Consider the following 12,256-nt stretch of genomic DNA (forward strand, 5'->3'; position numbering starts at 1 on the left):
GTTAGATAGTAAAACAGCATTTCCTACTTCAGTATTTTATTACTGAAGTAATAAGGGGAGTATGTAGGGGAGGGTTAGTACCTCTGTTGGGGGACACGTTGTGCTCCTTCTGGGGTACTTTGCCCCCCTTTGGCTTCCACCCTGCACTCAGCTCCCATCTGTGGCTCCTAGAAGCTGTTAGCCTGCAATAGCTGCCACACAGAAAGCAACAGCTTAGACTGGCTGGCTCAGTCAGGTGAGGGGAACCAATGGGTCTCCAACCCTCGATGAGAGGCTCTGGCAGATGGAGCACACGAGATCAAGAGTGGGTCCAATGGCCAAGTTTCTGCACGTGCCGTGGAGGGAAGTGAGGGGCAGGTGGGGCTCATCAACCTGGGAAGGTAGCCCATCTAGCCAAAAGAAAACTCTGACCCTAAACCTCTGCTGCCTTGCAGGAAAAAGGCTAAGAAGTAAACCCTACACAAATCTCGAGCGGAGTCCCTAAGACAGTTGATTAGCGCCTTGCAAGCCTCCATCTGGCAACTTCTGCAGCCAAGCTCGTGCCAATGTATTGCTCTGCTTTCCTTTGGATCATATCAAGGAGGCCGAGAGAGAGAGGTCTTGTCATCTGGGCAACCCGGGACCTCCAGACACACTGCCCAAGTCTTGAGTCCTGGGGAGGTCACTTGGATGCTGCTAACGCAATGGTTTGACTTCACCCCCTAATACTTTTCAGGCTGCCCTAGAGCCTACATGAGAGTTGTTTTAAATGCAGAATTAAAACAAAAAATGGTGGGAGAACTTAAAATGTCAACAAGCAAGTCAATACAGTTCAAACAAGCCTTTCTATGGCAAACAAGCATAGTAGCTGTAATACTGTGCTATTAAATGAGCAAGTAAAAGGACCCAGGACTTCTAGAAAACTAAAGGCGCTTCTGTGCATTTTAGCACTTCATATTTCAGCAGAGCATTCCCTTCATCAGAGGCAGGAATTGCTCCGTTTCAGAGCTGGCTGCTTTGCTGTTAGGCACATTAACCTTTAATGATTAATTTAATTGAACTTATTTTGTCCACGAGTCTTTTAAAGCTTCTTTTCAGCTGACTCTAATCCATATAAATATGCAAGTGAATTAGAAAACAGACCATAGAATTGTAGAGTTGGAAGGGACCCCAAGAGTCATCTAGTTCAACCTTGCAGTGCAAGAATCTCAGGTAAAGAATCCATGACAGATGACCATCCAATTTCTGCTTAAAAATCTCCAAGGAAGGAGAGACCACAACTTCTCAAGTGAGACCATATCTCTGTCAAACAGCTCTGTCAGAAACATTCTTCCTGATGTTTAGTCAGAACCTTATTTCTTGTAAGTTCGACTCCTACCCTCCAGAGCAGGAGAAAACAAGCCATCTTCCATGTGACAGCCCTTGAGATATTTAAAGATGGTTATCATATTGTCTTTCACTCTCCTCTTTTCCATGCTAAACATACCCATCTCCTTCAAGCACTCCTCATAAGCCTTGGTTTCCAGACCCTTGATCATCCAGTTGCCCTCCTCTGCACACATTCCAGCTTGTCAATATCCTTCTTAAATTGTAGCACCCCCAGAATTCTGACCGAGGAAGAATAGCATGGTACTATTATTTCCCTTAATCGGGACACTAGACTTCTGTTGATGCAACCTAGAATAACATTTGCTCTTTTTGCTGCTGCATCACACTGTTGACTCATGTTAACCTTGTGGCCTAGATCCCCTAGATCCTTTTCACATGTAGGGCTAGTAAGCCAGGTGTCCCTTACCTTATATTTGTGCATCTGGTTCATTCTAAGTGCAGAACCTTACATTTGTCCTTACTGAAATTCATTTTGTTAGTTTGGGCCCAGTTCTGCAACCTGTTAAGGTCATTTTGAATCCTGATTCTGTCTTCTGTGCCTTAGCTACCCCTCCCAGTTTGGTGTAATCTGCAGATTTGATGAGCATCCTCTCAGTTCCTTCATCCTCAATTAATATTTTAGAATGCCTGAATATTTGAAAACAGTAACAATGATAATTCTCTTGCTGATTTACATCTAAAGTGGCCCCCTATGCACACTTACCTGGGAGTAAGTGCCAGTAAACACAGGGGGAATTTCTTCTCAATAAGTAAAGAGGCATTGGATTGCTGTTCAAGGGGAAGGGCACCTTGCCTCTTGTAATCCACTTTAGGACCTGTTTCCAGTTCTTTACTGGCACCAAATATGAAGGAAATTGTGCAAAGCAAACAAAAGTTTGATGTTATGCTTTTCTGTAGTAAACATAACAAAATTCAGATTCACTAGGCGGAAGAGGGAAAAATTTCCCAATTACCTTTCAGTGAAGTGTATCATCTTTTGGTAAGAAATGAAAGATAAAAATGTGCAACCAAATGTATTGCATTTAAAGAGCCAAAACCAAGATCAGTATAAAATTTTAAAAGATTCTGGAAGCCAAAGGGACAGTTTTAGTGGCAAATCCTTTTCAACAAGGGGAGGTTTTGCAGCCCTTGCACCCTGTTCCTCTTTGACAAAGTTTTTGGCCTGTTGTCACTTACAAATATGTTAGTGGCCTTGTGTTAGCTTTGAAACAAGGAAACCCAAATCCAGTTTGCAGGGGAAGAGATAAGAAAGTTGCTGTGCCTCATGATTAAATCCGTATAGTATTGTATCCATATAGTATTCCTAGTAGAAGGAAGTATTGCCATAGGTGGACAAAACTACCCTTTGCTTGTAAGTGTACAAATGCTTCTGCTGTTTTTATACTTGGTGTGCCACCTCTCAACTCCTTGCTGGTTGAGGTTGTGTTGCACCAACCTTTCGCTGCCTAAATAAATGTCCTGTTTTGCTGGCAATTGGTTTCTGAATTCTATTTACCACTCCAGGCAGCCTAGGGGATTGGGCTTGAGCCCTGATGGTTTCCCGGTGCACGTGTGCACCCAATAGGACTCAGCTAAATAAAAGTGTTGAAAGAGAACTGTTTCCACATTGTGTGAGGCACACTCAGCACAGCTAAGCAAAGCCAATTTTCTAAATTGGATGCCAACAGTAGAGATGGGCAGATTCAACTGGCAGAAAGCAGCACAAAACTGACAATATTTGTTACTCACTTTGAGTACTACTGTTTCAAAAGACTACCCTTTGGCATCAGCTCAGCTTCTGTGCACTTCCAGAAGAGTTTGAATCACAAAAAAGAAAGAAAGAAAGAAAGAAAGAAAGAAAGAAAGAAAGGGAGAATCCTGTTTATTATCTAGGTATCTGTATGTTTGATTGTTGTTTGTGTATTTAACAAAAAATACATACTGCTTGATTGTAGTAAAACCTCTAAGCAGTTTACAAGAAATATTGAAATTATTAAAAAAAAAAACTAAAAACAATTTAAACATAATTAAAATGGGCAGGTTTTTGCATTCAAAGTTGGCAGTGGCGGGGAGAAGTAAATGAGGTTTCCTTCTTGTAGTTTTTGGGCAACAACGTAGGCATGAAAATGCAGAGGTGGCCCCCAGGAAAGCAAGCTTTGCCACTTCTGAAGGATAATGCAGCGGGCAGGGAGTGAAGATGAATGAAATGAAGAGCTTCACACTTGTGGTTCCAAGTCACAGAAAATGCCCATAAAGCTGATTCGGCAGAAGTGGGTGAGTGGGCATGTGGCAGAGCAGAAGGACTTCAGCACCCAGCCTTTCCCAAGAAACCACCATGAGCAGAACTATTAAAAAGCACAGAACTGAAAAGAACAAGGGGATGCATTACTTCAGCACAAATTGTTTCAGGGGTTTTTGCTTTGGTGTGCTTCAGAAAAAGTGCTGGAAAGCGGAAGACAGGCCTGCCTCTTTAGCGAGGGCCTTCCAAGCCAGGCTGCTTCCATGGAGGAAGTCCATTCCTTTGTGACTACAGAGAGGGGGGCAGAGACGTAATCTGAAGCCCAGGGCAAAACATAGTTTGGGGGTCCTTCTCCCACACCCCAACAAATGCTGTCAGTAACATATACATGGCATATCAACCTAGTAAATGTATTACTGTCAGGCTTGGGGGATTCTATCCTCCGCCGGCAGCATCAAGGATCAAGGCAGAAGCAAGAAAGTTTGCATTAATGGTTTTATTCAGTTCTTGTGGTGCAAGACAAAGAATCTAGTCCTAAACTCCATAGTGACGCTGCTCACTCTGAGCTTCTCCCCTTCTTTCCCCAGCATCAGCCTGTGGCCCTACGGATGGCCTCAGGAGTCAGATCCTAACAGAAGAGGAGGGGGAATACTTGCTCCCCCTTGCTTCCAGAGTCTCCAGAAGCAGGCAGACAGGCAAACACAGAGGCTGCACAATTGAGAGAGGAGCTCCCCAGCTTTGAGATAGTAACTAAGCAACCAGAAGGGAGGGAGCAGCTGGGCGATACATCAATCGAGAGTGGAGGGGAAGCCCCTCCGCCCCCCCAAACTTGGAGGCATGATCGTGTCGGAGAACAAAGGAAATGTGGGGGGGGGGGGGACACGACGACATCCCACTGGCGTGCTTCTTGCTGCAGAAGTTGAGGGGAGGAGTCAGAGTAAGGAACCGCTATGCTTGCAGAGAGTTGTGTGTCTGTGCTTGCAACATGATACTGTAATAAAAAGACTATAAATCTACTGAATGCTTGTTAATTCTTATCTGAGAGCAACCAGAAGGGAGAAGGGAACTCCTGTACTTGACACAAACTGATCACACTGCCCTAAATCCTCCACCTCCCCTTCAACTCCTGGCTTTTGCAATCTTGCACAAACTGTACAACTTCGCAATCGTGCAAAACTGACTGGGTGGTGGGTGCTGATGGTGCTCTTTGCCCTTGGTGGTATTCCTTCTTGGACCCGCTGTGATAGAAACAGAGTGATATAATTGCTGGAACTTTTGCTTATTATAGGAAATTAATGGAATCTGTTAACTAAAAAACAAACCAAGCTCAGATTGAAATGTCTGTCTGTTCCATTGGCCCTTTGCTAGGCTCCCGCTTTATTTCTGAAGTCGCCTTCTTTATCGGAGTATTTCATGCTATAATGGCTCTGAAGTAACTGTAGGCCACTGAGCACAAATGTCTACCCACACTCACAAATGGCAAATATTTGCGAAACTGCCAGGGTTTGGACTAGGAGTTCAACCTAAGAATCATGAATGTTCTTTTCAGGGTTGTTAGTTCATAATATTCTTACTACAGTGGTACCCCACAAGACGAATGCCTCGCAAGACGGAAAACCCGCTAGACGAAAGGGTTTTCCGTTTTGGAGGTGCTTTGCAAAACGAATTTGCTATGGGATTGCTTCGCAAGACGAAAATGTCTTGCGATTCCTGGGGTTTTCCCCCCTCCCCCCTTTTCCCGAAGCCCCTAAGCGGCTTAACAGCTGTTCACTAAGCCGCTTAACAGCTGATCGCTAAGCCGCTTAACAGCTGATCTAAGCCGCTTATCAGCTGATCTAAGCCGCTAATAGCCTTTTAGCAGCTAATCCGCTAATCCCTTAAGACTTTAATAGCCGCTAATAGCCTTTTAGCAGCTAATCTGCTAATCCCTTAAGCCTTTAATAGCCGCTAATAGCCGCTAATAGCGCTAATAGCGCTAATCCGCTAATGGGCTTGCTTTGCAAGACGAAAAAAACCGCAAGACGAAGAGACTCGCGGAACGGATTCTTTTCCTCTTACGAGGCACCACTGTATTCACAAACACTGTAGGTAGAAGCTAAAACAGCAAATGGTTTGCAACGTGCAGAAAAATACTTCTCTCTGTGAGAGGATGGAAAGGGGTGATAATTTGCTAGGAGGCTGCTATACGTAGGTGGCTTCTGTTTTTTCTGTTTTTTGAACGTAACTGATTTATCACGAGTCAGGCTGAGTCATGCAGTAATGCATCAGGCACCGATTGGTAACATATTTGGGGGGGGGATGAACTTGTGCTATATATACAGGGACTTGTCTGTCAGTGTGGCAGGTATAATGATCCCATCCCTGGGTGTGAGCAGTTGCATGCAGCATGGCAACAGGTCATAGAATCATAGAGTTGGAAGAGACCACAAGGGCCATCGAGTCCAACCCCCTGCCAAGCAGGAAACACCATCAGAGCACTCCTAACATATGGTTGTCAAGCCTCTGCTTAAAGACCTCCAAAGAAGGAGACTCCACCACACTCCTTGGCAGCAAATTCCACTGTCGAACAGCTCTTAGTGTCAGGAAGTTCTTCCTAATGTTGAGGTGGAATCTTCTTTCTTGTAGTTTGGATCCATTGCTCCGTGTCCACTTCTCTGGAGCAGCAGAAAACAACCTTTCTCCCTCCTCTATGTGACATCCTCCTCTATGTGACATCTGCTTGCGCTGAAAAATTCCCTGTGGCGCCCACCTCCTGCCTTTTAGTTTATTATCTCCTGCTTCCTTTGCAGCCAGCCTGACTTTCAGGCTAATTGCCCAGCACTCATTTCTTCCTCCACTCTTTTCCTGCTAACAATATATGGTGTCTGGTGTACCTTTTGTTCATTTTAGCACATGAACAATGAAATAATAAATTCACAACATCAGAGAAAACTAATATTATGCATTCTGGAACTGAAGGCTCCTGGAGGTCACTTGAGCCCTCTGCTGTTTACTGCAAAGAATTTGAGTGCCCACAGAATCCTTAGAGATATAAGTACTGGGTGTGCCATGCTGTTTTATTGTAATAATCAGTGTGTGTGTGTGTGTGTGTGTGTGTGTTATTTGTTAAATTTCTGTATCACCCTGCATCTGAGGATCTCTGGGCAGTTTACAATATGAAAACACAAAAGTGCATAACATATTAAGAAACAAAAACAAATTGTTGTTTAATTGTTTGAATGATTGTTTTCCCTTCCCCCACCTATGTTTTTAGATGTTCTTATTTTATCTGTAAGCTGCCTTGAGTCCCTGCCAGGTAAAAATGCAGGGTATGTATGTATGTATGTATGTATGTATGTATAAATAAATAAATAAATAAACACACACACACACAGACACACACTACTACTACTACTACTACTACTACTAATAATAATAATAATGTTAGAAGGTAGAGGGAAAAGAACCCAGGCTGAAGGCAAAGACCAAGGTCAGATGGCAGAGAGGAGGGAACATGGAAAACCATGCTATTTCTCTAAAGAAACACACAGAGACAAGACAAGACATTACAGCGCCCTGTGCTGCTACTAGAGGAAAATATAGTGTTGTAAAAAAGGAATGGGAACAGGGCATCAAAAGAGAGGGTAATTGTAATTCACTACATTGTAGCTGTGCTTATTGGATTTGAATAAGCACTTCACTCATTGATCAGAAGCCAGCAGTAATTAACTACAATTAAAGCAGAACAAGTTCGTTTTGGAGGAAAACAACCTGTCAATCTTAAACTGGCTTCTGATCTTTCCCTCTTTTTCCAGGATCTTGCCTGCATAGGGGTCCTGTAGGCTGATCTTGTGCCTAGAGTCTTCTGCTTCCCTGAATTTTGGGTCTTGTAGGCAGAGCCTTCTGCTTGCCCGCAGATAAGATCTTGGGGACAGCTCTTGCTGATGGCCTGTAGGAAACAGCCTAATTTTTAACAAAATTTAATGAAGTAAACCTTAAAAAAATGAATATGGGCACCGAGAAACCAGTAAGTAGCTATGATAAAATAAAAAATGCTTGTGATGTCTTATGCCAGCAGAAGCCCAGGAGGCTTTTTAGTGGTTTAACTGGTTTGATTCTTTCTTCTACATACAATAAATTCATTTAAAATTAGCATGGCAAAGTCACACATGAATATTTAGTCAGTGTTGACTTCAAAGGGACTTCTCACTAAATGTTTGCCATCAGAAGCAGCTGTTATATAATGTGTGCTTCTAAAATGTTTAAGAAAAGCAAATAAACATTAGAGGAGGGAAAATAAAATAAAATAAAACTATGCAAAAGGCATACTAAAGATAATAGAATAAGACCATTAAAGAACAATTTACAATCTACTCAATAAGCTGTCCCATAATATTGTAAGTGGAGTGTCAGGCAACAGAAGCAGCTGGAAGAACCCCCTAATTCCCATATATTCACAAAGATGATCCTCAAAAGGGTCCGGCATTCCAGCTTCCAACTGAAAACAGGAAATCCTAAAACTTGTCGACTGAATGGTTCCTTAACCTATTTGTGAAAAACTCATAGAAAGATATTCCAGATTGTTTAATGATCACTAAATATATGTCAAAATTTGTGAACACCTCGTCTCTATAATGCTAAATGTGGACCGATCACCAAGTGAAACTATTATGTTCCTGTTTTTGTCTCCAATTCTTAACAGCAACTTAATCATCCTTGACAGCTCACTTTATTTGACAAAACTTCACAGAGGCTTCTGCGATCCTGAGCCCCAACTCCCCCCCAAGATGCTGGAGTTGCCCTAACACCTCAGCTGGTTTTGGGTGGCAAGAGTAAAATGAGTATTGGTCAAGGATATGATCACTTAAGCGTAATTTAATTGGAGCTGTGGTTTTTAGCTTGTATCTCAGACCTTGAGATGGAGTGGACAAGAAATGCAAAAAACGTTAGGAACGGTGCATTTGCTAAGTATAACAGCAACAGCTGGGGATAAACACTTTTGTTACCTTGCAACAGTAAGCAGCTTTAACATACAGTTGCTTACAAATACAGTTTTTCATTAACAACTGTATTTAGATTTAAACTTGAGAATAACAAAATGACACACCACATCTAAAATATTGCTGTGACATCCTTTTTTTGGTAAATCATTGCTTTGCAGCAATAATAGTAAATAATTATTGTATTTGGGGAGAGTCCTCCGCTACTGATAGTCTGTACCTTCCATAATCCTTGTAAGTAGGATGTCTGTATAACGGCGTCCTTTACAAAAAGCATGACCAGCCATAGTCGGGTGCGCCTCCACTATTGAAGTCAAGGCACAACCAATGGTAGCCAGCTGCATCACAATGCATGGTTTCCCAGAAGCAAAATGGAACTTCTGTAATTCGTTACCTCATTTGACTCTAAGAACTCTTCCTGGCCACAAACTATACGACACGGCTTATACTCAGCCATGGTTACTTTCAACAGGGCATCTCGGGAGAGGTTCTGGGTGGATTGGGCTCCCTAAAAACATGGCACTCCTTAATAGAGGGTTCACCAACATGGCAGTCACAGGGGCTGCTCCTCTGCTGAAATTAAGCTTGGAAAAAGGCGATCTATTGTGGCCAATGGAACAGTTGTGGGGCACTATGTGTTTCTGCGGCCTCCAATTGTGCCCAAGGACCCTAAAAGGTTGGTGACCCCTCCCCTAACACATACCGAAGTGGAAATGGTAAGCGGGGGGGGGGGGGGGTTTAATGGCTGCGCGAACCACTTCCAGCAATGTGTTCCCTTACTGTGAGTTCCATGTCCTCCTCTTCTTTTTCTTTCACTGGTTTTTCTGGTTCCTCTGGCTCTTTTTCTTGAAGTTGGATCTCTTGAGCCTGAGACATGTAAGGCATGTCATCTTTGTTCTTGAACTCCAAGCTGAGAATTGAAGGAGGAAGTAGAATTCCTAGAATTACCTAAAGCAATAATAATGATAACAATAATCATCACAATTAACAGGTTATGGTTATGCCAGTTGCTTATTTAGTTTCAAATTACATGTGCTCTCTGGGCCATCCAATAATCTGATACTCATAAATGTGGGTTTCAAAATGACTCGCCAGGGGCTGGTGCGAAAACCCATTGCGTGGGCAAAGCCAGGGATAGCGGGAGCAGAGGCTGGCCGTAGATGCTTCCTAAAAGCCCTGGCGTCCTAGAGAGCTTAAAAGGAGTAGCTCAGCCTTGCCCTACGACACCTCCCTTTAGAGTTTAAAGTGGAAAGATTTGCAGAGGGTCTCTCTTACTAGTAACAGGGCAAGGCCCCATCAATGCTTTACATGATCAAAGCTGTTACTGCTAATTCAGCACGACCTCTCCCTAAGCCTCAAGTTATGATATGATTTTAAAACAGTCCTGACCTTTAGGCTGGAATTTTTGCGCATCCGGAGTCTGCCCATCCACATGTCTGTGAGCAGCATTTGGCTACAAGTGTGAGCAATGAAATCGCGATGTTTGGCTGCCACTGCGAGTTGCAGGCACGTGGCATTGCTCCAGTTCTTCAGCTCATAGGTCAGAAGTTTCATTGCCAGCTGCTCATCCTGCTTGTAGGATTGGTCCAGGAGCTCCACTGCCAGCTGGCCAAAATCCCTGCAATACAGGCCGCTTTTTGTTAGCTTGTGCAATCTGTTACATGGAAGCTAAACAACTGGGAACACTTCTGCTGAAAGGACTATGCTATATACAGGTGCACTTGGCATATTGGTGCTGAAGGTTAGACATCTAGTGAAGCTCCTTAATTTACTGTTGCTAAGAGGTCCTAGCTCCCACTTGCTTCCTTTCTTCACCTTGGTGGCTTACATCTGAACCATCCCACTTCCTATTACCTGTTTGAGAAAAGCACATTTCCTAGGGAATCCTTAACTAAGGGAATATAGTGCATCCCCCCCCCCAACTGAATAGTAGAGGTATGGAATTCAAACATATAAGCATCCTCTTTTTTCATTCAACCCAGGTCTGAAGGGAAGTGCTAGAGGACTTCAAGGCAACCTGTTTTTATAGAGCATTCATTGTAATTTGTTTGCAGGGAAATTAGATGGCATTGATTGTTTAATAAGCATTCACTCTCATTTGTTAGTGGGCAGGCTAGAAGTCCAACGAAGTCTTCTCCTGCACTTCCCACTACATTTTCCCTATTGCAAAAAGTTGGATCTTTTGGGTAAGCACACGCTAGAGCTCCAAATCAGCTTTAATTGCACAGCCTGAATTTGCTGCTTGTAATTTAATCCCACCAGAATATAGTGACAATCTGGAAGCACCCTTGGGATTTATGCAGTGTTTGGCCATAACAGGGGACTAGATACCAATGAACTGACTGAGGATTTCATGGTACTAGATGAAGGTGATGATAGTTGTTCCTTGTCTTGACAGACCTTGTTACTTCTGTGCGTATCTATGTGTTTGAGGAATGCTCATAATAGGCAACATTCAGCACGTCCTGCCTTGTCTGGGCTGGTTCACAGCCAATTCTGAAATCCCATGGCGTTAGAGTGTTTAGCCAGGAGGTTCACAACAATATATTTTGTGAAGGCTGGATCTGCTTTTATCTTAAGACCATTTAACAGCTGCCATTTGCATCTTAAGAACCTTACACTATCATAATATGTGCTACTCAGAGCAGCCGTTTGATGGCACAATAGCCATGAACTTAGGGCTGGGTCACCCCAGGTGCATGATACCAGGGATTCAGCATCTGCACCAGTTTTCTATAACTTTCCCAGTAAAATGCAAAGTGCAATTTTTGACCATAAAAGTCCTGGGGTTTTATAGATACCTGAAATATTACCACTCCACATAAATCAACCCAAGGGAATTTATTTACTGTATTATCTACACATCACATTCCAACAGCAAAGATCAACGGAAAGGTCTTCTCCGTGGCACCCTCATACCTATCAAACTCCTTGAGTCAATAAGGGCACTGAAATAAATACCTGGGTACTTCTAGGAAGTGTTATGCTATATTATTATATTATATTATATTATATTATATTATATTATATTATATTATATTATATTATATTATATTATATTATTATATTCACACACACACACACACACAACTTCTTGGCCCAACGACCCCCCAAAGCAGTAAACAGCACATTAATACATAGAAAGGTACAATAAAGGTACAGTGAACAGTAAACTGGCCCAAATATGATAATGCTTTACTAACTTAGGATTGGCTCACATTAACCTTCAGCTCTATAGTCACTATCCTCTCTTGCTACCTCAGGGCATGCTGGTCCTCTTGCCCAACTACAGGACTCTGACAATCCAGTTTCCCAGTAAGAGCCACAGGATATCTGTTGCTGATGCTGATGATAAGAAAAGTCTGTAATACCCCCCCCCCAACCACACTGGATATGCCTTTGTGAGCTGCATGCAGACACAGCTCCCCAGAATCCTAGCTCTTACTTGGAAGCCAAGCTAGTTCACATTCCCTGCTCCTGCTCTCATGCAAGAGCAAACCCACCTACAACTAGTCACTGTAGGGCTGACTGGGACTTGCCACCAGAGAAGGAGGCTTGCTCCCTGAAAACCAGCTACAGTTGTGGCAAAGTTCTTTCGATTCATGTGTGGGGCTATGTCTGGCTCTTGGAACAAGCTCCTGTTTTACAGGTGCAGCAGAAAAGCTGGGGAGGTTAAGGTTGTCTTCTACCT

The 12,256-nt window shown here is 43.0% G+C and overlaps 1 protein-coding gene across 14 annotated transcripts in view; it reads right to left on the reverse strand.

The window, feature by feature from the left end:
- The window catches only part of TRPM3 (transient receptor potential cation channel subfamily M member 3), a 387,333-nt gene that overhangs the window by 36,014 nt on the left and 339,063 nt on the right, over positions 1-12,256 (reverse strand). For 9 of the 14 annotated variants that reach the window (XM_083403305.1, XM_083403299.1, XM_083403300.1 and 6 more), the window contains 3 exons: positions 9,955-10,183; positions 9,346-9,513; positions 7,389-7,514 (listed from right to left, as the gene is read on the reverse strand). In XM_083403305.1, coding sequence (XP_083259431.1) covers positions 7,389-7,514; positions 9,346-9,513; positions 9,955-10,183 — 523 coding nt within the window. The remainder of the gene's footprint in view (positions 1-7,388; positions 7,515-9,345; positions 9,514-9,954; positions 10,184-12,256) is intronic. The other 5 variants (XM_083403294.1, XM_083403306.1, XM_083403304.1 and 2 more) reach the window with 1 other exon arrangement.

The sequence above is a fragment of the Podarcis tiliguerta genome (assembly GCF_965153285.1).
Source record: "Podarcis tiliguerta genome assembly, chromosome: 11".
In the NCBI taxonomy this organism is placed as follows: domain Eukaryota; kingdom Metazoa; phylum Chordata; class Lepidosauria; order Squamata; family Lacertidae; genus Podarcis; species Podarcis tiliguerta.